Genomic DNA, 23,791 nt, shown 5'->3' with positions numbered 1-23,791 from the left:
TTTCGAGATATTTTAAAATTAAGCGACACAATACATTATTCAAAATATCTGTGCCGTTACTTGTTTAAGTTCAAATATCTCAAAAACGAATAATTTTATCGTTAGGTGTGAGGAGTATATTATTTACATAGCGAGTACTGGAGAATCGAAAAATTGCGCTAAAATGGAAATTTCGCCAGTGGAGTAGGAATTGGAAAGGATCAACCCCTCACTGTCCCCTATCTCGTACGCCTCTGGTACTAACTAGAAACGGATATTTAACATAATTTGATAGTGTACATAGGGTGTAACATAGGGTGTATAGTATCTACACTGTCTGTCAAGTATAAGAAGGATACGTAGAATAGTTTTAAAATACTGAGCATAGTTTTTAAATTTTTAAATTACACACTCTGTAACTCTGTAAGGAGCCATATTTTATTTAAGTGATTTTGGTTAAATCTTAATATTTCGAGGTCTAGAATCTACAACTCAGACATTGGACATTCTTAATGAAACGCCCTGTATATATATATATATATATATATATATATATATATATATATATATATATATATATTTAACAGTGTTATGAGTGGTAAGAAATACTCAATACTTTTAGAAAAAAACACAGTATTATTATACAATGACATCTTACCCGTCTAGCAACAATATTATTACGGAAATATTGTTAAAGAATAAGGCTATAACATATTAAATAACTTAAATCGGACAAGAGGTTTAGGAAATTCGAGACATCAAAAATGTCCCATTTTACAGGTAGTGTGGTAATTTTGCTGGTTAGTGTATTAATATACACGGATTATGCGACAGATTATGACGGAAGCTCGAAACAAATGAGAAGCGTTGAAAAACCCTATAACGTATCTGCGCGTAGAGCTAACAATTTTTGATGAATTCGCACACATTTACATTTACTCCAAATCCCAACATTTTTCCCAATCGCGCCTAAAGAAATATAACTTCAATAAATTGTTAATATAGCTATTTATAAAACTAATATATTCTCTATTAAGCAAAAACACTACTTCATCAAAACTAAAATCTCTTTTCGCAACCCCAACAAATATCATGTGTTTGACATACATGTAAACAATACGTACGGATGCAATTAATTCAGACTAAACGCGCGCAGCGCTTGATTCAATGCTCCATGTACTCAGTTGCGCAGTTTTCTGCAGTTTGTGTTATATCTTTTTTTATTCCTTACACTATAATCTTTCATCTAGTGAAGGATTTAACGTGGCACAAGATGGCACAATAAACGTAATACGCTGTCAAACATTAATTTTATCAAAAACTGTATTGGTTTTTAGCCAGCCGATTATATCAAAATTATAATCACCTTTCCGTGAAGCTAACTATATCATTTTAATCTTTAAAGTATGTATTTTTATCTCCAATAATTACTTTTACATTAGCTATCCACATAAATGAAGTAATAATCAAAGTAAAAGGCATATTCTGAGGATTTAAATTTGATGTATAAAATTATACTGAATTTTGTACTTTTGATCATTAATACATCTGTCCCTAACAAACTTAAAAAATCAATTTTTGCTGAAAAGTTGCATCATGAGTAGTACAAACAAATCCCTTAATTTCGGCATTCTCAGATTTATTTTTTTTTGGACTTTCGATCACGTTTCCTTCAATTTTGGACACTATGCGCCGGTGGGATGGGTGACCCATGCATTTATTTTTCTAGCGTGCCGCATATTGAACACAACCCAACCCAACCGTTGGCTATCGATGTGGCGAATAGAGACGGGCAAAATCAGTGCGGACATGACTGTAACGGTTACTTGTGATACCGGTTCTCAGTGGTACTGAGTACAAATACTGATTACAAAATACTGATGTACCTGATCCTTGTACTGAATTGAGTAGGCAACTTAAAATCGGTATTTCCGTATTTGTAACTAGTAACGTTTTAAAAATATCTTACACGTCCCTAGTAGTCGTAGCGATATGACTTTCAAAATCATCGAATTTGATCATAAGCGGGTACATAAAAAGATATCTTACACTGAGTATTTTATTTCTGCATATAATACCTACATACTTAAAATAATCTCTCCCCTACTGCTCGGTTATAACTCATATTCCTCAATTTACTGCTCGGATTACAATCATTTACAATTACTGCAGGATCGCAATCATGTACAATTACTGCAGGTCATAATTCATAATTCCTCCGCTACTGATCGGTCATAAAAAATATCACTATCTGCATATTTAGTTTTTAATTTTTAAGTATAAACAAAAATGTAATATGCCGACAAGTTGAATTTGAGGGTAATGCGATATTTTTATCGATCACGGTGTTAAGTAGCATGAATCATTTTTCACCTTATTTTTCTAATAATGTGTTTTTGTAAAGGCATAACTTTGATTATTAATTTCGTATGGCCGCTTATTTAGTCTACCAAAAGTTATCGGAATTTAATGACAAAGACAACGCAGTTTTCACTCGGGGTGTTGACTATGCTAATATTTTTATTGATCATAATAAATTTTACTTAGGTAAAGTCGGGTCCATCGCTATTTCGCCCGTCGGCTAATTCAAACAGATAATAAATATTTTTGTATGTTATGAAATTCGAGTAACCGATGTCCAGGGACGTATCGCGATATTTGTTATTTCACCGACACAAATTTTTTGATGCAAGTAATAAATCATAAAAGAACAATAATGTATTAGTGTGTATATTATAGTCAAAAAGCAGAAAATCTGATTTTGGAAAAACAAACAAAACTTTTAGTCCAGAGAAATAAGATTTTTCTCGTGACACATCCCCCTCCAGGCCGAAACCAAATTTTTTGAGTAGTACGGACATCTATATTATTAACCTATATGTTTCCTGCAGCCGATTTTGGTGATATACATAGTTATAAACAAATGAAGATCAAAAAACGGTAAATTATCGCTTTTTTCGTCTATTGTCAAAAAGTTAAACACTTTAAACAAATTTGGGAGTAAGAAACACATAAATCGTATAAAAAACTTCAATATGGCGTTCGCTGAATATGTCCATCCTTATTGGTTGCTTAGAAAATTGCAAAATAAATCATAAATTTTGAGTTTTTATAAATATTCATAACTTAGGTAAAAATTAGCGTTGAATCTTCTTATTATACGGAATGCCGAGCCTTCTTGTACTTGAATTATATTTTAAATTTCAAAGCAATTGGTCAAATAGTTTAAAAGTTATTTAATTTGTTTATCCCAAATTTATTTTTTTTGCAACACTATAAGTCAGAAAATTATGAGGTTACAATAATACTTCGGACAGTTTATGAAAGAAGAACTTTTATACTATTACCTTAATTAAAAATAAATGACAATAAATAATTTTAAACAGTGTAAAATTATTTTTCAAAAACATGTCGATTTTTTGCTTACTTATAAACAATTAGAATAACTTTTAACCGTTACCCGTAGAAAAATTATTTTTTCATATTTAGAAAGACTGAATTTTTATACACATTTAGAAAGAAAAACAAGTGTCCTAGGACAATTAGGAACAAAGTTAGCCCCCCCATTTTTTTAACTGACACGTTTTTGCAAAATTATTTTGCAATATTTATAATTATTTTTTGTCATTTTTTTTAAATTAAATTAATACTGTAAATTTTCTTCTTTCATAAACTATCCAAAATATTACTGTAACTTCATCATTTTCTGACTTACAGTGTTGCAAAAAAAATTAATTTTAGATAAACAAATTAAATAACTATTAAACTATTTGACCAATTGCTTTGAAATTTAGGGTATGATTTAAGCACCATAAGTCTCAGCATTCCGTTAATAAGAAGTTTCTAAGTTAATTTTTACATAAGTTATGAATATTTATAAAAACTAAAAATTTATGATTTATTTTGCAATTTTCTAAGCAACCAATAAGGATAGAGATATTCAGCGAACGCCATATTGAAGTTTTTTATACGGTTTATGAGTTTATTACTCTCAAATTTTTTTAAAGTGGCCAATTTTTTAGTAATAGACGAAAAAAGCGAAAATTTACCTTTTTTTGATCTTCATTTGTTTATAACTATGTATATCATCAAAATCGGCTGCAGGAAAAATATAGGTTATTATTATAGATGACCATACTACTCGAAAAATTTGGTTTCGGCCTGGAGGGGGTTGTGTCACCAACATGATATTTTTTTTCCTTATTTCTCTGAACTATTTATATTTCTTTGTTTTTTAAATGGTTAAAAGTGAAATGTAAAAAAAAATATCACTCTACCACCCTGTCGGAAAAAATACTAGGTGATACAACGGCATCTTCTGTAGGGCTTTTCAACGCTTCTCATTTGTTTCAGGCACTTGTTATGTCATACAATTTTAATATATCTGTCATACGTCTTTGGTATGTATAGTTATTGGTATATACGTATATACTATATACCAATAACGTATGACGCAGATATATTAAAATTAAACGACATATTTTATGACAAGTGCTTGAAACCTATGAGAAGCGTTGAAAAGCCCTATTAGCGTTTAACGATGACGTACCTACATAGAAGAAACTGTGGAAAAGTATATTACATTTAAGAAAAACTGAATTATTTTAACTGAAATAATCATCATATTAGCGTACCTTGTTTAAAATGTTTCTCCTGCAGACGAGCTCTCATCATCGTCACTATCCACCAGATTAATAATAAGTTTTCCACTGTTTGAAAAAAATTGTCCTAGTCTTCTGTACTCATCTTCTACTTTCACTACATGGTTTACTGCTTCTTTCCAGTCGGCACTTGTAATTTGTGATAGTTCATATCGAATTAAATCGACCACTTTCGCGTCAAATTTTGGAAAACTATTTTTCCTCCGAATCCGTTTTTTTACTTGTCCCCAAATAAGTTCGATAGGATTGAATATGCAAAAATAAGGTGGTAACCTCAAAACAGTATGGCCATGTTGTATTGCAATAGTGTCCAATATATATTGTTTCTTATAAGTTTTGGTACGAAGCACTTCAAGTAACTGTTTCTTATTATAGTTGTCTTCAAAATACAAATCATTATCCGAGAGGAAATCTTTTAGTTCCTGTTTTGAAGACGAACTGTTAGGAATTTTTTTTGAGAAGGCTTGAGTGGTAGCTTGCATTGTACATAACTATTACACTGCCCGGTGTTATATTGGGAAGTAGTGTATTTTTAAACCACTCTTCGAATATAGTAGAATTCATATTCTGATGATAATCTATACTACATTTTTCTATTTTTTTTCCGCAAAGCATTAACCCATTTGGCACCCAACCATTTGCAGATCCACAGTGCACAATAATCATCCGGGAACCTTTATTCGGAGGTATGCCTTTCAACTGGCACCTACGTGAACCATCAGTCCAACCCTTGCTAGCGGTATCATGCGTGTCATACCATGTCTCGTCTAAATAATATATAGTCCGCTGTTGGTCTCGATATTCTTGAATTTTTTCTAAATAATCTAAACGCCAGTGTACTATCCCCTTACTTTCCATAATAGCCACCCGTTTATCAACGATTTTGTATTTGAACCCAAGTTTTTTCAGCCGTCTACGTAAAGTGGTTTTAGGGCAGCTTCTTCCCATCGCAACAAGCTTGGTGTATATAATGTCAATTGTCGGTATTACATTTTGTTTGTATTCCTCGTAAACCAAATTCCTTAAACATTTAGCAGTCACGATATTAATTTGTTTAGGTTTTCCAGCACCCGATCTTGTTTTTCTCTTTTTAACACCACTTTTTACGATGTCGCGCATGGTAAAATAAGGAATTCCTGTTAGAAATGCCGCTTTTCTTATAATACTCCCTTTACAACTATTTTCAGGATCATTTTGAAGATTTTTGTAAACGTTCATACAAATTCTCTTAGATTGTTCATTCAAAACAATCCTTTTCTTTGGAAGTCTTAAACACTTTTCTACAGTTACAGTCTCAGTGTCATTGTTTTTTGTATCACTTACACTTAAAAGATTGTTGACTACTACACTTTCTCTACTACTACTTGGGTTCTCTTGCTCCCATGCACGAAAAACTGTAGGTGATTTTTCCCATGGTCTAAACATTTTCTTTATACACACATAGACAGTTTCAAACAAACAAACAACAAAAAAATACTACAATTATTATAACTACTCAACAAAATTTCAACACAACTTAAAATTGGAGCAATGCACAATTAATAATGCACATCTATCGATAAACAAGCTCGTTGCAAAGATACAATTAAACTAAAAATTTGCAAGTCAGGCCCTAGTCCCCAGTCCCAGATAAGGCACGTGCTGGTGTTTTTACAATCCGGTTACGCATCGTAAATCAATCAGTCTAACACTTGAAAATCTGATATTTGGGCATTAGTACAGTTAAAATTGTTAAACGATTATATTTAGATATTAAGCAATATAATTATTGAAACTTTTTTTCTACTTTTAAGGACAAAAAAGCAAGTTCATTAGCGGAACGTAATTCAAAATTATTCTGCACATTATATTTGAAGCAATATTTGGTTAAAACATCTCATTTTTAGTGGTAAAAATATATTATGTACATGTATTAATTTGTCTGGACTAAAGGTGGTAAAAGACTGTCTGCAAGTTACATTTTTGTTTGAATTTGCCGACGGGCGATAGATAGATGGTGTCAACTTTACCATCCGTATTCATTTAAGATACGTCCATCTCGCAAACAAAAACAAGTAAAAATAAACATCTGGCGGTGAGTCACGCGTTCCACAGCCCAAAATTGTACGCTGACGACAAACGTTCCCAAGCGAGACATGCGAACGCATGCACTGATAGTAGGGTGCGCAAAACGGTCTAAGCAGTTCGCCGGTGCAGGTTGTGTCTCGTTTAGTATCAATTTGCGCCGGGGCTTACAGTTGGGACTTCCTCCCATACCAGCCTTACTGTTCTTTGGTCGGAATGTCTTCTGAGGTGTCCAGCACATTGGAGTCTTGTGGACTTTATTTATTTTATTATGTTGGCTGCTGGATAAAGTTCAATGAATAATCCGGTCAACTTAGACATCAAAATGCTTGGCAAATAACAAAAATTGCCGGAGAGCCAAATTTTGGTGGAGAGCTAGGGTATACCATAACAAATAAAGTTTAAAAAGTCCCCATCGATCCCATGTGTGCGTCAAAAGTTATTCGGGGTCAAAGGTCAAAATTTGAGATTTTTTGGATTTTTTTCGAAAACGGTAGGTTTTATCAAAAAAAAAAACCTTAAACCAAAGTTGTAGATCTTAAAATTCTCTACAAAAATAGTCCTTACTATTTTTTTCCTAAGAGTTGCCATTCCTGAGATATGGCGATTCAAAGAGTCACATTATACATGATATGCACACGTTTCCACACCACCTGTGAGGTAGTGTACTCGGCGCGTTTTTTACCGTGGTTTCCCCTGTAGGCCTACTCCACTAACTGTTTTGACAATTTTAGAATAATTTAAGGAAACAATACCGGTCAAGTTCTAGATATTACCTTATTATTGATATTGATTATTGATATTGCTATATTGATTTTTAGGTTAACTATTGTTTTGATTTCTTTAGATATTTTAATCAGGTTCATATTCTTGAAAGTCTACTTCAACAGTCAATTCTTCTTCGATTTCATCTTCTTCCTCTTCCTCTTGCTGGATGTTCAAAAATTGTTCAAATGTGACTGAGTCATTTGGCACTACAACCTTTTTTGCAATTGCAAAAAATAGTGTTAAGGAGTTTTTCTGGAGCAGGTGGGAGTAAGCTTTTAATCGGTTCCAGAGTATTATCTATTAATTTCCAACCCCAGTCTTCTGGATTCAGTTCATTGCCTAGCCATGTTTGAACTTGATAATATACTCGATACAAATGTTGAAAAGCAGATGCTGATGTTGGAGGAAGACATGATAGTTGTACTTGTTTCTTGTTTCGCGTATTTTTTACAAAAGTTAAGTATCGGTATATATCAAGACAAATAATTTTTTTGGAGCTCCATAAACCGCAAGAAGAAAGCGAATTCCTTCCGTAATTATTGTTTGCGGTGTAGAATCAAGTTCTGTAAAAACTTTACAGCAGTCAGTCAAATCTTTTTTTTTTTCGAATAATTTAAGTACTGACGTTTTGCCCCTTCTGTACATTGCGGACGTAGTGTCGCAGCCGGTTATCGCATGTAAAAATAAAATGTACTTTTGGCATTTGGGATAAGCCGATAAACTATTCGAAAAATATATCTCTGTTCGCTGTTGAGCCCTTCCAGGTTTCAGAAAATAAATTACTTTATCTACTGGAGTCCTTGCAGTAATCAGTACCAACAAATCAACACCTTCACCAACTACAATTGTGTTTGTTGCCTTAAATTTTTCAATTGGTGTCTCAATTATAAGGACATCTGCGCCATTTTTAGCTTGTTTCACTTCAATATTCGCAGCTGTTAATTTGTCAATTACCATTTCAGCTTTCTTTCAGCTTTCTTCTTGCGGTTTATGGAGCTCCAAAAAAAATTATTTGTCTTGATAAATACCGATACTTAACTTTTGTAAAAAATACGCGAAACAAGAAACAAGTACAACTGTCATGTCTTCCTCCAACATCAGCATCTGCTTTTCAACATTTGTATCGAGTATATTATCAAGGTCAAACATGGCTAGGCAATGAACAATGAACTGAATCAAGAAGACTGGGGTTGGAAATTAATAGATAATACTCTGGAACCGATTAAAACCTTACTCCCACCTGCTCCAGAAAAACTCCTTAACACTATTTTTTGCAATTGCAAAAAAGGTTGTAGTGCCAAATGTGGATGTAAAAAAGTCGGGTTGCTGTGTTCTCTAGTGTGTACCAACTGCCAAGGTCAGTCTTGCTCAAATGTCCAGTTTAGTACAACAGAGGAAGACTCCTGTGATTTTAATGAAGAGACCAATGACTCAGTCACATTTGAACAATTTTTGAACATCCAGCAAGAGGAAGAGGAAGAAGATGAAATCGAAGAAGACTTGACTGTTGAAGTAGACTTTCAAGAATATGAATCTGATTAAAATATCTAAAGAAATACAAACAATAGTTAACCTAATAATCAATAGCAATATCAATAATCAATATCAATAATAAGGTAATATCTAGAACTTGACCGGTAAAAACTAAAAACTAAAAACTAAAATTGTCAAAACAGTTAGTGGAGTAGGCCTACAGGGGAAACCACGGTAAAAAAACGCGCCGAGTACACTACACTACCTCACAGGTGGTGTGGAAGCGTGTGCATGTCATGTATAATGTGACTCTTTGAATCGCGATATCTCAGGAATGACAACTCTTAGGAAAAAAATAGTAAGGACTATTTTTGTAGAGAATTTTAAGATCTACAACTTTGGTGTAAGGTTTTTTTTTTGATAAAACTTACCGTTTTCGAAAAAAATCCAAAAAATCTCAAATTTTGACCTTTGACCCCGAATAACTTTTGACGCACACATGGGATCGATGGGGACTTTTTAAACTTTACTTGTTATGGTATACCCTAGCTCTCCACCAAAATTTGGCTCTCCGGCAATTTTTGTTATTTGAAATGTCTATATAGACCGGGTTAGAAACGTCAGTTATAATAATTAGTATGAAGTGAGTTTTAAAAATACATCGGTATGGTTATAACATTATAGTTGCATAAGCTTTTATAATTTTTTATATTTATGTGCATTATCTAACGTTGTTTTTTTTTATTATTTCAGGCCTTTACACGCCATTTCTTTCCCATGCCCATGAAACCATTCCAAAAAGAGTTACCTCCACAGGAGAACATCTATCCGACGATGTCACAACACACCACAAAAGCTCAGATTCTGTACATTTTAATATATCACTGGAACAAGACGTATATTTTTTAGTTCTTCGACCAACCAACGCCTTTTTTACAAAGTCAGTAGTAATAGAACGAAGAAGTAGGGATAATTATACAAGGATGGCACCTTCTTTAATGGGCAGTTCCTGTCATTTTCAGGGGATAATCGATGGTCAGGAAAGTTCGAGGGTAGCTATTTCTACATGTAACGGATTGGTAAGTTATTCCTTTGAACAGAAAAAATCATATCCATAGTGCCACCTGGTAACTATTTAAAGAACATGTTTTTCCAAATCAACACCAAAGAGTATTTAACCTTCCAAATAAATATCCTACTCCGACAAAATTGAAACAAACAAAACTACAGAGTTAATCCTTCCAAAGAGGGAGAACTATTCCGTATAATTACCAGTCTCGATTCCAAGCCCTTTTGAATGTTGACTTAAAATTCACTTCTTTATGCCAACGATATGTCAACGTCAAAAAGATTCTGGCTTGACAAACATCTGCGAATATTTATATTTCTAATGCTTCGTTTAAAGTAAGTTACCCGTTAATTTGCTCAAACAAAAACCATTGTGTTTGTGCCGTATGAGAATTCTCCATTGTGTTTAACCGTATGAGAATTCTTCTTCTCATATTTGCATCATAACTCTGGATGGGCTTTGGCCTGTCTGGCTATGTGACTCCACTCGGATGTATCTTGTGCCCCTCATCTACATTGTCTTATGTTCATGGTTTTCAGGTCATCCAACCATCTTGTTCTGGGCCTTCCTTTTTTTCGCCTTCCACTCGGCTTCAATTGTAATATTTTCTTTGTTGTCTGTTCATCGTCTTGTTTATGCACATATCCCAGTCATGACAATCTTTGACTTTTCACAAATTGTACAATATCGTAATCTTCATTCAATTCATTAACCTCGTTGTTTCTCCTGATTCTCCATGTGCCGTCTTCCTCTTGCACCGGGCCATATACTTTTCTTAGTATTTCTCTCTCGAATATCCTGAGTTGGGCTTCATCCCTTTTCGTCCTTACCCAGGTTTTACAACTATAGGTTACTACGAGTCTATTTAATGATCTGTAGATAGTCATTTTGGTTCTTTTGTCCAATATTTTCGATGTCATCAATCTTTTGTTAACATAGTATGAACGATTCCCGCTGGAAATACGTGCGTTAGTTTCGCTACGTACGGAATTCTTCTGATTGATTCATGTGCCCAGATATGTGAATGTAACCACACGTTCAATAGTATAGTTTTCAATAGTATAGTCTATTGTGATATAATTTTCATTAGCAGGTGTTCTTTTGACGGTCATGTACTTCGTTTTTGCTTCGTTTATTTTTAAGCCCCTTTTTTCGTGCATAAGGATCAATTTCTTGAACGCTTTCATTAGTCGTGGCCTGTTCCTACTAATGCCCTAATAACACCAAATATTCCATGTATGTTCCTAGAATGTACACACAGGACATTGCAAACATTCCTGGAATGTCCTCAAAAGCACAAGAACGTCGCCTAAATGTCCCAGGAAAGTCCTGTGTCAGCATTTTAAACATTCCTTAAATGCAGAAGTATATAGCAGAAGTATATGTGGCCATACCAAGTAATACATCCTTGATAAATATAAAAATTTTCTTGTTATACAGTATGTCCCTGAGAAAACTTTTTTATTATTAATTTTACGAAAAAAAGTTATTCCTTATAAAAAGTTCTGCATGGTCCAAAACCGAAGATTCACCCATCAGATATCAAATTTTATGAATGTTATACGAGGTATGTCAAAAAGTTTGAATTTCACTCAATATTGAACAAATAATTTCACTTTATTTTTCACAATATTGAAAATTACTATTATGAAAAGTTGTTTTTAATTAAAAACTATTAGGTCTGGATCCCGCGTATGAAAAAAAGTTGATTAATAGCAAGCTGAAAATTTTTGAATAGCTTAAGGGTGTCTAGGCAGATCAACTTTAATATATGGGAACACTGGGACAGGGGCAGTTTGTGGAACAGGTTAAAAATTTGGAACGGTCAGGCCACGAAAACGGCGCATTTATTTTGTCCGACAGAACAGACTTAAACTCTCCGAACAGAGATTAAACTCTCATGCAAAAATCAGACTGCTATTTATCACCTGTCATAATTCCTGTATTTGACATATTCTACATGTTCCACTCATTAAAACGCCCATTTGGTGATAAATAGCAGTCTGATTTTTTGCATGAGAGTTTAAGTCTGTTCGGAGAGTTTAAGTCTGTTCTGTCGGACAAAATTAATACATGTGCCGTTTTCGTGGTCTGACCGTTCCAAATTTTTAACCTGTTCCACAATTAAAACTTCTCCTGTTCCAGTGTTCCCATATATCAAAGTTTGTCCGACTAGACAGCCTTAAGCTATTAACAAATTTTCCGCTTGCTATTAATCAACTTTTTTTTCATACGCGGGATCCAGATCTATATATTCTAATATACAATTTCATCCTTCTAATTGAAAAAAATTGTTTTTTGAAAAATTATGGATAACTAACATTATTTTCAGTTATTTCAATTCTGATAACTCTTTTATTATTAATTTTACGACAAAAAGTGATTCTTTTTAAAAAGTTCTGGATGGTCTAAAACCTAAAATACAACCATCTTATATCAAATTATATCAATTTTATACGAGGTATGTCAAAAAAGATAAATTTTGATCAAAAGTAAAGTACCTTTATAGTTTAGAATATTTCAGTTAGAAGGATGTAATTACATACTGAAACGTTAGTTTTTAATTCTAAATACCTTTTCATAATAACAATTTGCGATATTTTACTTTTGATCTAAATTGATCTTTTTTGACATACTTACCTCGTATAAAATTTATAAAATTTAATATAAGATGGTTGTATTTTAGGTTTTAGACCATCCAGAACTTTTTATTAAGAATCACTTTTTTTCGTAAAATTAATAATAAACGAGTTATCAGAATTGAAAAAACTGAAAATAATGTTAGTTATCCATAATTTTTCAAAAAAAAAATTTCAATTAGAAGGATGTAATTGCATACTGGAATATAGTTTTTAATTCCAAACAACTTTTCCTAATAGCAATTTTCAATATTGTGAAAAATAAAGCTACTTTGCTCTTGAGTGAAATTCAAACTTTTTGACATACCTCGTATAATATTCGAAAAATTTGATATTTGATTGTTAAATCTTAGATTTTCGACCATGCAGAGCTTTTTATGAGTAATAACTTTTTTTCGTAAATTTAATAACAAAAATGTTTTCCATATGGATACAACTTACAGGGACATACTGTATATCAAATATCTTGATAACAAATCTTGTTATATATTTTTTCCATAATCATCATTGTACATTACAATTACAAACTGGTCATAACTGACCAATGAGCAATTTTAATTTAACCTAAATTACTACTGTTCCTTAAAATGAAAAGCTTACCCCATAGCGTCTCTTATCTAATTTAACAAGATCGTGCACTATTCTAACATACACAGGTACACAAGCACTATGCTCTGCTTTTCACTATCACCTATCACTCAAACTAGTTCAAAAGACTTTGTCCTCTTCAATCTTCTAGTTTGCCCAGTAGTATCGAGGAGCTGGATTTCCTCAATATTTTCGTACTTATGAAGTTGTTGCTCGTGACTTCCTGCCATCTTCTTGATGATTATATCCAGGTTCCATTTCTAGGTACTTATGGAGATCACTTTTTGTCACATACCAAGGAGGATCTACAATATTTCTCAGTATTTTGTTCTGGAATCTTTGTAAAATTTTTATATTACTTGGTCTAATAAGTACACCCCCATAGTGGGCATCCATAAGTCCATACAGGTCTTAATATTTGTTTATAAAGTAATAACTTATTATGCATCGACAATGTGGAGTTTCTTCCAACTAGCCAATACACTTTTTATATCTTTCTTTTGCCTTTCATAGCCACAAGGCTATACGTTTCCTTCCTGGTTTTTTGTAGAACACTTTCAGCTGATTCTGAAAAAAAAATTAAAATGAATGGTAATTTTTCTATTCTTTACAATTAATAAAAATCAAAAGAAATGGGTACTATTTACAGGTAATATTATGCATAAATAAGTCGTTTCATAAAGAATAAAGGAAATTGAAAACTGATTTTATAATACTTACATAATTGTTTAAACAAAAGAGATCCAGCCAGAGCAAAACTAACAGACAGAACAGCAAAAAAGCCACTAATTTCCATTTTGTACCCAATCATAAATTTTTAGGTTATCATACAATGTGATGACCACGCGGCACGCGACCCTACTTACATAGAACACGCGCGGCAAATTTGAAAATGAACGCAAATTGAATAGTAAATGGCCTCACTTAAAATAAAGGACATTGGTATTATGTTCGTAGAATGTCTTGTGGTAACATTCCACCAATAATTTAATCAGATTTTCACCGAATGTTCTTTGAATGTCCAGGAAATTCAAACATTAATAGAACTTTGATAGTACATTCCTGGAATGTTTTGTGTTGTTAGGGTGATAGCTACTTCGTCTGTATATGCAATAACTTGTACTGTCTTGGTGTTTATATGGTCGGTTACATTGGTTTTTCTGATAAACGACTCAAGAACTGGGTTGAATAGCATGGTTGATACAGCGCCTGCCTGTCTTACTCTCATGTTGATGTCAAACAGAAAATAATCAATTCCATAGTGCCACCTGGTAACTATTTAAAGAACATGTTCTTACAAATCAACCCCAAATACTATTTAACCTTCCAAATAAACATCCTGCTCCGACAAAATTAAAACATAAACAAAACTACAGAGTTAATCCGAGAGAAGCTAAAAGAGGGAGAACTATCCGGTATAATTGCCAGTCTCGATTCCAAGCCCCTTTGAATGTTGTGAACAACAAAGGAAACAACACTGGTATAGAAACGAGTAACGATGCCATTGTCTGTCTTTATCTTGAAAGCTATGGCTACATCATAACTACCGCATATCAGTTCAATCACGTGACCTAACTTCCACCTTAATGGAGGCAAATTGTCCACTTTAATAAACACTAATGTATTTTCCGCCACTTCACCATGGGTATTAGTCCACTTGGTACGGTTTTGTAGGTCGGAGATGAATTCCTTGTTCTAGCGCTCCTATTTGTGCTGAGAAAGCTGCTGTATATGCTGTAATTTCGAGGGACGATTAGCTGAAATATGACGAAAATCTGGATCTGGATTGGTAGTAAGTGATCTTCCAATGAGAAAATGTGCAGGGGTCAAGGGGTAGAGATCATTAGGATCGCAGGATAAACTCTAACAACACAAAACATTCCATGAACATACTACCAATGTCCTATATTTTAAGAGAGGCCATTTACTATTCAATTTGCGTTCCTTTTCAAATTTGCCGCGCGTGTATCTATGTATTAGGCAATCCAAACCACGTGACTTCTGGTTGGCATGGTATACAAAAAGTTATAGAGGTTATGTTATGTTTGTAATATCTATTTTTCATTGTTTATCGTCGTATTTTGTCTATTTTGGATTCATTTCGTTCATTTGGATTTCGTTTGCTGTATTTTGTGAACTTTATAAACTTTACCACAATGCAAAGTGATTATTTAAGGAAACTTATTATTGAAATTATTATTGGAAATTCCAGATGTTCTAGAAAGGTAGGGGAAACAATTTTTATTTACTGTTTATTTTCCCTGATATTTATTATTATTGATGAATTTTGCAAACAATAACATTATTTCTTTTATTGTTTTAGATATTTATTGAGGCTGAAAATAATTAGGGATTTAGATCCATATTTATACAATTCAATCAGAATTGGATATTACAGTAAAGTGCATTCCACCAAATTACTATAGATATTTATACATAACTGGTGGAGTATCACAGTTACTACTCTAAGCAGCAGATTAAAGCATACAAGAGCCTTCAGGCACATAAATATTTTACAGCTGGATTTGTTTTTAAAGTTGGAGTAAAGTTGGAAGTCACGAACAACAACTTCATAAGTACCTACAAGAATATTGAGGAAATCCAGCTCCTCGATACTACTGGGCAAACTAGAAGATTGAAGAGGACAAAGCCTTTTGAACTAGTTTGAGCGATATGTGATAGTGAAAAGCAGAGCATAGTGCTTGTGTGACTGTATATGTTAGAATAGTGCATGTTCTTGTTAGATTAGATAAGAGACGCTATGGGGTAAGCTCTTCGTTTTAAGGAACAGTAATAATTTAGGTTAAATTAAAATTGCTCATTGGTCAGTTCTGACCAGCTTGTAATTGTAATGTAGAATTCAATATAATGAATCATCATCGTAGTGATGATTATGGAAAAAAATATATGACAAAATTTTCTGCAATAAAAATGTTTATATTTATCAAGGATATATTATTTGGTATGGCCACATATACTTCTGGTATATCGTCGGTGATGTGACAATACCTCCTATCTGCTTTTTCATTAATTTTGTAGGAGACGAAAAAAACAGGTCATCTCCTGTTTTCACATGTAAATTTTGACTTTTTTTTTAGTAAATAGATAGTTGAATTTACTACAGAACGTGTCTAAAAATATCATATGAAAATAGGAGGTGACTGTAAAAAAGGTTTTACTCTCTCTTACAAAACTCATGAGGAAACAAATCGGAAGTATTATGTCACATCAGCGACTATATCCAGGGAATGTATAAAATATATACTGTGAATGTCCAAAGAACATTCGTAGACATTCATGGAATGTTCCAACAAGACATTCAAGGAACGTTTAAAATGCTGACAGAGGACTTTCCTGGGACATTTAGGGGACATTCTTGTGCTTTTGAGGCATTCCAGGAATGTTTTCAATATTCTATGTGTACATTCTAGGAACATACATGGAATGTTTGGTGTTATTAGGGAAGGCTCATTGGCTGAAAGTCTTGGTGATTATATACTTGGTTACATTGGTTTATTTGATAACCGACTCAAGAACTGGGTTGAATAGCATGGTTGATACAGCAACTCAGTGTCTTACTCTCATGTTGATGTCAAACAGAAAAAATCATGTTCATAGTGCCACCTAGTAACTATTTAAAGAACATGTTCTTACAAATCAACGCAAAACAGTATTTAACCTTCCAAATAAATATCCTACTCCGACAAAATTGAAACATAAACAAAACTACAGAGTTAATCCGAGAGAAGCTAAAAGAGGGAGAACTATCCCGTATAATTACCAGTCTCGATTCCCAGCCCTTTTGAATGTTGACTTAAAATTTAGCTTCTTTATACCAACGATATGTCAACGCCAGGAAGATTCCGGCTTGACAAACATCTGCGAATATATATTTCTAATGCTTCGTTTAAAGTAAGTTTCCAGTTAATGTGCTCAAACAAAAGCCATTGTGTTTGTAGTGTATGAGAATGGAGAGACGAAACAATTGGCAACGGAATGAATGGGTGAAAAGGACAAAGTAAATTTATGGATACGAATGGAAATTATGATTCAAAGAATTCTCAGTCTGGGGAACTCGATGGGATTATTGACTATGTAAAATAGTTTATTTGTCTAGATGTAAAATTCGAGGATTCTTGTTATCTCCAGCATAAAAGATTTCTGACTTTGGAAAAATACATTTCTGCTCTTTGAATTACGTTGTTTTGATGAAAAGAAAATTATACTATACGTTTTCTATAAATCGTAACAGTATTATTCTGTTCAAACAGTTAATTGGCTAGAAAATACAGTCTCATAACCGGTGTTAGCAAACCTGGAGAATGGAATTATTGTGCTAGGGCCGTAAAATTCCAGTAAATTTGAAAAAAATAGAGTAGATGAGAAAAACTAAACGTCAAATTCACTTTTATCGCATTAAATAATTGTTAATTGTTATTAATTATTTTTATAGTAGGGAAGCAAAGTATGCTAAATGTGAAGTCACTCGAGCGCTGTTGGGACCTATTGGGTTGTGATTATTAGGTCCTAAAACCAAAAAAAGTTAAGTGAAATTTTCCATTTTTGTGGGGACTTTCCATTTTTTAATTTAATTTTCCATTTCCAACATCGTTTTTTCGGATTATATCTATCCATAATTCAAAAAAATGTTTTGAATAAAAGTTACTTATTTTTACGTAAAGAATCCAAATCTGCAATAAAAATTTGGGGCTCCTATTTAAGATTTTAAAGTAACAACCCGCCCCACCTCCTTGGGGAGTCGTGTTTGATACCATTCGATAGATTCTTCAAAAATATTGAGAAATTGTATTTTGCAGTTTTTCGATCTGATGTTTATTTTTCGAAATATCGCGGGAATTGTATTTATAATTTTAAATTTACCCCCCACCCCTCTCCGTGGGGAGTCACGTTTGGTATAATTCGATAGATTTTTAAAAAATATTGAAAACTTAGTTTTTAGTTTTTCGATCTGACGTTCATTTCGCGAAATATTCGCTTTTTTTTTGTGAAAATTTTGACTCACCCATTTCCTTACGCCCCGCTCAAATCGTCAGATTTTTGAAATATACACTCTTTTGCATGTACTTAACTTACCTTATCTTAATCTGACAATTTCGAGTATTTTTAAGGAGAGATTTTTTTTTCGGGCCCCCTTAACGAACTCTCCTGTGTTAAAAGCCAATATATGGTAGAGGTACATCTGTAGGGTACCAGGTTTCTCCCCATATGATAATCTGACGCGCTCAAGTAACTGCAAAAATCCCCGCTTGGGCTCTCCTACCATTACGAAACTACAGAGTTGCAAACGTTTCCATGTCGCACCCTCAGTAATATAGAGGCACAATTCAAAAAAGTAGATTTTTGGGAAATCGCGTTTAAAAATTCTGATTTTCAACATTACAGCTATTTTTTCAAATAACATGCTTATTATTTAAGTTATAAATGTGAAATTTGGCAGATTTGTGATTTGATAATTGCACTATAAATAGCAATGAGAAAAAATATTAGTATAAATAAATTCCACTAATTACATGTAATTGAAAAAAATCCTTTCAAGTTAGTCCCATATAGTACAAAAAAACAACAGAAAAAAGGAACTGTTTAAGTTTGATCCCTTATACAATGATTAATGCGCTGTCACTAGTTATGCAAAATAGCGATTTATTATACCCGAAAAGATTGGTCATAAATTATACCACACATTCTGGGGTCAAAAATAGTTCGATCGAACCTAACTTACCTTAGTACAAATGTGCTCATAAAACAAGTTACAGCCCTTTGAAGTTACAAAATGAAAATCGATTTTTTTCAATATATCGAAAACTATTAGAGATTTTTTGTTGAAAATGGGCATGTATCATTGTTACGGCAGGAACATCTAAAAACAAAATTATAGTGAAATTTGTTCACCCCATAAAAATTTTATGGGAGTTTTGTTCCCTTAAACCCCCAAACTTTTGTGTACGTTCCAATTTAATTATTATTGTGGCACCATTAGTGAAACACACTATTTTTAAAACATTTTTGCCTCTTATGACTTTTTCGAGAAAAGCCAATGTTTATCGAGATATTTTAAATATTTATCGGGTCCACCACATATTTGTATATGGTTAAGTACGATTATAGGGACCTGTTAATAATCTGAAAATGTATTTATAATTTACATTTTTAGGTATATTTTGAAAAAGAAGCCACATCTCGATAAAAGGTGACTTATCAAAAAAAGACTAAGAGACAAAAAGGTTTTAAAAACACTGTGTTTAACTAATGGTACCACAATAATAGTTTAATTGGAACGTACCCAAACATTTGGGGTTTAAAGGAACAAAACTCCCATACAAATTTTATGTAAATATATTAAAAAAGAAGCTGCATCTCGATAAAAACTCGCTTATCGAAAAAATACTAAGAGGCAAAAAAGTTTTAAAAACGTTGTGTTTAACTAACGGTACCACAATAATGAATTAATTGGAACGTACACAAAAGTTTGGGGGGGTTTAAGGGATCAAAACCTCCATAAAATTTTTATGGGGTGGACAAATCTCACTATAGTTTTGTTTTAAGATGATCCTGCCATAAGAATGATACATATTCATTTTCAATAAAAAATCTCTAATGGTTTTCGATCTATTGAAAAAAATCGATTTTCATTTTTTAACTTCAAAGGGCTATAACTTTTTTATGGGCACATTTGTACTAAGGTAAGTTATGTTCAATCGAACTATTTTTGACTCTAGAATGTGTGGTATAATTTATGACCAATCTTTTCGGGACACCCTGTATTATATTTTGCATAATATAACGGCTCAACTAAAAACTGTTCTATATAATACAAAATGTTAAAACGCATACTCACCAGGACTTTCGTCATAAAAAGACATGTTACTGATTGCTCCGTTGTAGCAGTAAAAACCAGAGGTGGCGAGGGAGAGTGAGAGAGAGGCATAAATATATTTACCGAACCATTCATGTTCTTTTTTCTCCCTCTTTCAATGCTAACCGGTAGAGAATTTCATTTTGTGCCCTTATCGTTTAAAATCACAGTTTTTGAGTTTTAAAAACACAAATTTTGAGTTGAGCCCTTATATTACTGAGGGTGCGATGTTCTCTCTGTCTGGCTACTATCCACCAGTTATCCACCCTCAATATCTCTTTAGCATTGGTTCTTATTTCGTCTGTCCACCTCTTCCTTGGTCTTCCTACTAGTCGAGGCTCGAAGTCGAGGTACCACCATAGTTTCGCTAAGCATTCTACTAGATGTTCTGTCATTATCCATTCTTATGAAGTGGCCATTGCTACAGAAGGTGCTTTGTAATATTGGTTGGACCTTATTCTCCATATACCATTGTCGCACATGTGTTCCAATATCTTCCCTAATATCTTTTTTTCAAAAGTAAATAAGGTTCATTGTCTTTCTGTTCTGATCCATGTTTCGACGTCATATATTGTTGTTGGACATATACAATGCACCAACTGAATTAATTGATAGGTTGTCCGCTGTGAGCACTATACAGGGTGTTTCATTGGGAAAGTAACATACATTAACTGCAGAAAGAGGACACCTTTCTGATTATGTCATTATCCATTCTTATGAATAAAGCTCGGATTTATAGGCAACAAAAATTGAAGAAAAAGGCGCCTATATAGGCAAAGATTTTTATTAAAAAAGGCAGGAATATTAACATTTAGGCAAAATATAGGCAATAAATATTAGGGCAATATTATAGGCATAATTGCCTATAAATAGGCAATATTATTTATAACCACTTAAAATTTTATCATTAATAGAAACAACTAAATGTTTTTCAATATTTTCGGTCTTAAAACTATGTCTTCGATCACTTAAAATTAATTTGTACATTGAAAACGAACGTTCGACATCGACAGATGTAATTGGAGCATATTTCAGAGCGGATAATAAATCTGGCATAATTTGTAATTCCTCGGAAAATGTCCCATTCAAAACTTTAGCAACATTAGATAAAAACGAAAAACCTTCATTCTTGTCGAAAACATATTTCATTTTTTTTTAAAATTAATTGACTGTTACTTCCAGGTGCCGATTTAATTCTCGTCTTTAAATTATCTATTAATTTTACTGACTCACATAAATTTATCTCTTGTTTTTCTAATAAGGTAATTGTGGTAACTATTAATTTATAATTGTCCTTGATATAAGCGAGTTCCTGTTTCAATTTGGGATTTTTTAATATTTTTTTTGCTTCTCGAATGGCTTCGGAAATATCATCATCAAATTCTGACATAACTAATTCTATTTCATTGCAGTGTTCAAAGTAAAAAAAAACTGCTTCGAGCCAGGTTCCCCACCTTGTAATTACTGGTTTAGGTGGCAAAGGGACACCGGGAAGTCTTTTTTTATATATTTGCACCCTCACCGGAGCCTTTACAAAAACTTTTTTCATAAAATTTATAAAATTATTTACCAACGGAAACAGATTTCTTATTTCTTCAGCAATTCTATTTACCCCGTGGGCTACACAAGTGCAATGAATTAAATTAGGATAAAAAATCTTTAAATTAACAGCAGATTTTAACATATATGCCGCAGCATCTGAAAGCATTAAAACTATTTTATTCACTGGTATAGGGTTGGGTAAAAAGAGGTTTGTTAAACTATCTTGTATAAATCGACTTATTGTTAAATTGTTTGTTTTTTCCAATTCTTTATCGGCAACTAAATAAGGTTTTCTCGCAAAGTTTTCGTTCAAAATTCCAATCATTAAATTAGCTATATACCTGCCGCATACATCTGTCGTTTCATCCACGATAATATACAAAAAATTGCCCTCTAACTCCCGCTTAATTTTTGAAATACATTCCACATAACATTTTTCCACAGTATGTTTTCTCAATGTACTCTCGTCCGGTAAGGATTTATTAAGATATTTTTCGAGAAAGCATTTAAAACTAGGGTTATTAACTTTATATAGAGGAATGTTGGATGCAATCATCATCTGGCATAAATCAAATTTAAATGCGTCTTTCTCCTTTTTTTTAACTGCTTAAACTATCCCGCAGAGATATTTGGGCTAACTTAGAGGAATTTAATTTTTCCAAATTGCGTTTAGGAAGTGGGGTTCCACAATGCTGGTCAATAAAGTACTTTTTTCTACTTGAAATCTGAGAATTTAAAAAAATAATAATTAGAATTCTAAAACCGCTTTAGAATTTAGTTATGTTGTGGGACGAGAAAAAAAGAGAAAAAATAAAACTTACCAATTTGCACATGGTTTACAAAATGCTCGATCTCCTTCTAGAGAAAGTTCCGAATAAGGTGCGATCCATAGCCCTAATTTAGATGTCATCTTTTCACACAAATGTCTAAAACGTTTTAAAACGTGTTCTTTGCTTTTCGGTATACGCAACAAAACTAAACTAGTAGGTCTGAATCCCGCGTATGAAAAAAAAGTTGATTAATAGCAAGCTGAAAATTTGTTAATAGCTTAAGGGTGTCTAGTCGGATAAACTTTGATATATGGGAACACTGGAACAGAGGCAGTTTTAATTGTGGAACAGGTTAAAAATTTGGAACGGCCAGACCACGAAAACGGCACATTTATTTTGTCCGACAGAACAGACTTAAACTCTCCGAACAGAGATTAAACTCTCATGCAAAAATCAGACTGCTATTTATCACCTGTCATAATTCCTGTCATTTGACATATTCTACATGTTCCACTCATTAAAACGCCCGTTTGGTGATAAATACAAGTCTGATTTTTGCATGAGAGTTTAATCTCTGTTCGGAGAGTTTAAGTCTGTTCTGTCGGACAAAATACATGTGCCGTTTTCGTGGTCTGACCGTTCCAAATTTTTAACGTATTCCACAATTAAAACTTCCCCTGTTTCAGTGTTCCCATATATCAAAGTTTGTCCGACTAGACACCCTTAAGCTATTAACAAATTTTCAGCTTGCTATTAATCAACTTTTTTTCATACGCGGGATCCAGACCTATAGGATATAGCAATTTGTGACTAAACTCTGATACAGTAACCGACTGTACAACTGATAATAAACTAATAAAAATAAAGCTTAGGGATTTCCAAATAGTTAACCCTCAAGTCTCGATCAGGTACATTTTCCTAGAAATCTGTTATATAAACAAACCATTGATATTTTATTATTGACCCAAAATTTTATTATAGAATGGTTTAGTAATAGAATAATATCATGGGTAGTACCATGAAATTTTAAAAAAGGCACAAATAGGCGGAATTTACGAAAAAAGGCAAAAAGTGCAAAAAACAATTTTAATAGGCAAAATAGGCAAAAAAAGGCATTTTGCCTATAATCCGAGCTTTACTTATGAAGTAGCCATAACTCTTTGTTGAACCTTATGCTCCATATACCATTGTCGCACATGTGTCCCAATATCTTCCCTAATATCTTTTTTTCAAAAGTAAATAAGGTTCATTGTGTTTCTGTTCTGATCCATGTTTCGACGTCATATATTGTTGTTGGACGTATACAATGCACCAACTGAATTAATTGATAGGTTGTCCGCTGTGAGCACTATACAGGGTGTTTC

At 33.0% G+C, this 23,791-nt stretch overlaps 1 protein-coding gene across 4 annotated transcripts in view; it reads left to right on the top strand.

The window, feature by feature from the left end:
• Window positions 1-23,791, top strand: part of LOC126886755 (A disintegrin and metalloproteinase with thrombospondin motifs 7) — a 285,039-nt gene that overhangs the window by 134,126 nt on the left and 127,122 nt on the right. For all 4 annotated transcript variants that reach the window (XM_050653778.1, XM_050653777.1, XM_050653775.1 and 1 more), the window contains exon 3: window positions 9,699-10,024. In XM_050653778.1, the coding sequence (XP_050509735.1) occupies window positions 9,699-10,024 (326 nt within the window). The remainder of the gene's footprint in view (window positions 1-9,698; window positions 10,025-23,791) is intronic.

The sequence above is a fragment of the Diabrotica virgifera genome, chromosome 6 (assembly GCF_917563875.1).
Source record: "Diabrotica virgifera virgifera chromosome 6, PGI_DIABVI_V3a".
Taxonomy (NCBI): domain Eukaryota; kingdom Metazoa; phylum Arthropoda; class Insecta; order Coleoptera; family Chrysomelidae; genus Diabrotica; species Diabrotica virgifera.
The sequence above is the reverse complement of the archived record's forward strand: the minus strand, read 5'-3'. Positions and strand labels throughout refer to the sequence as shown.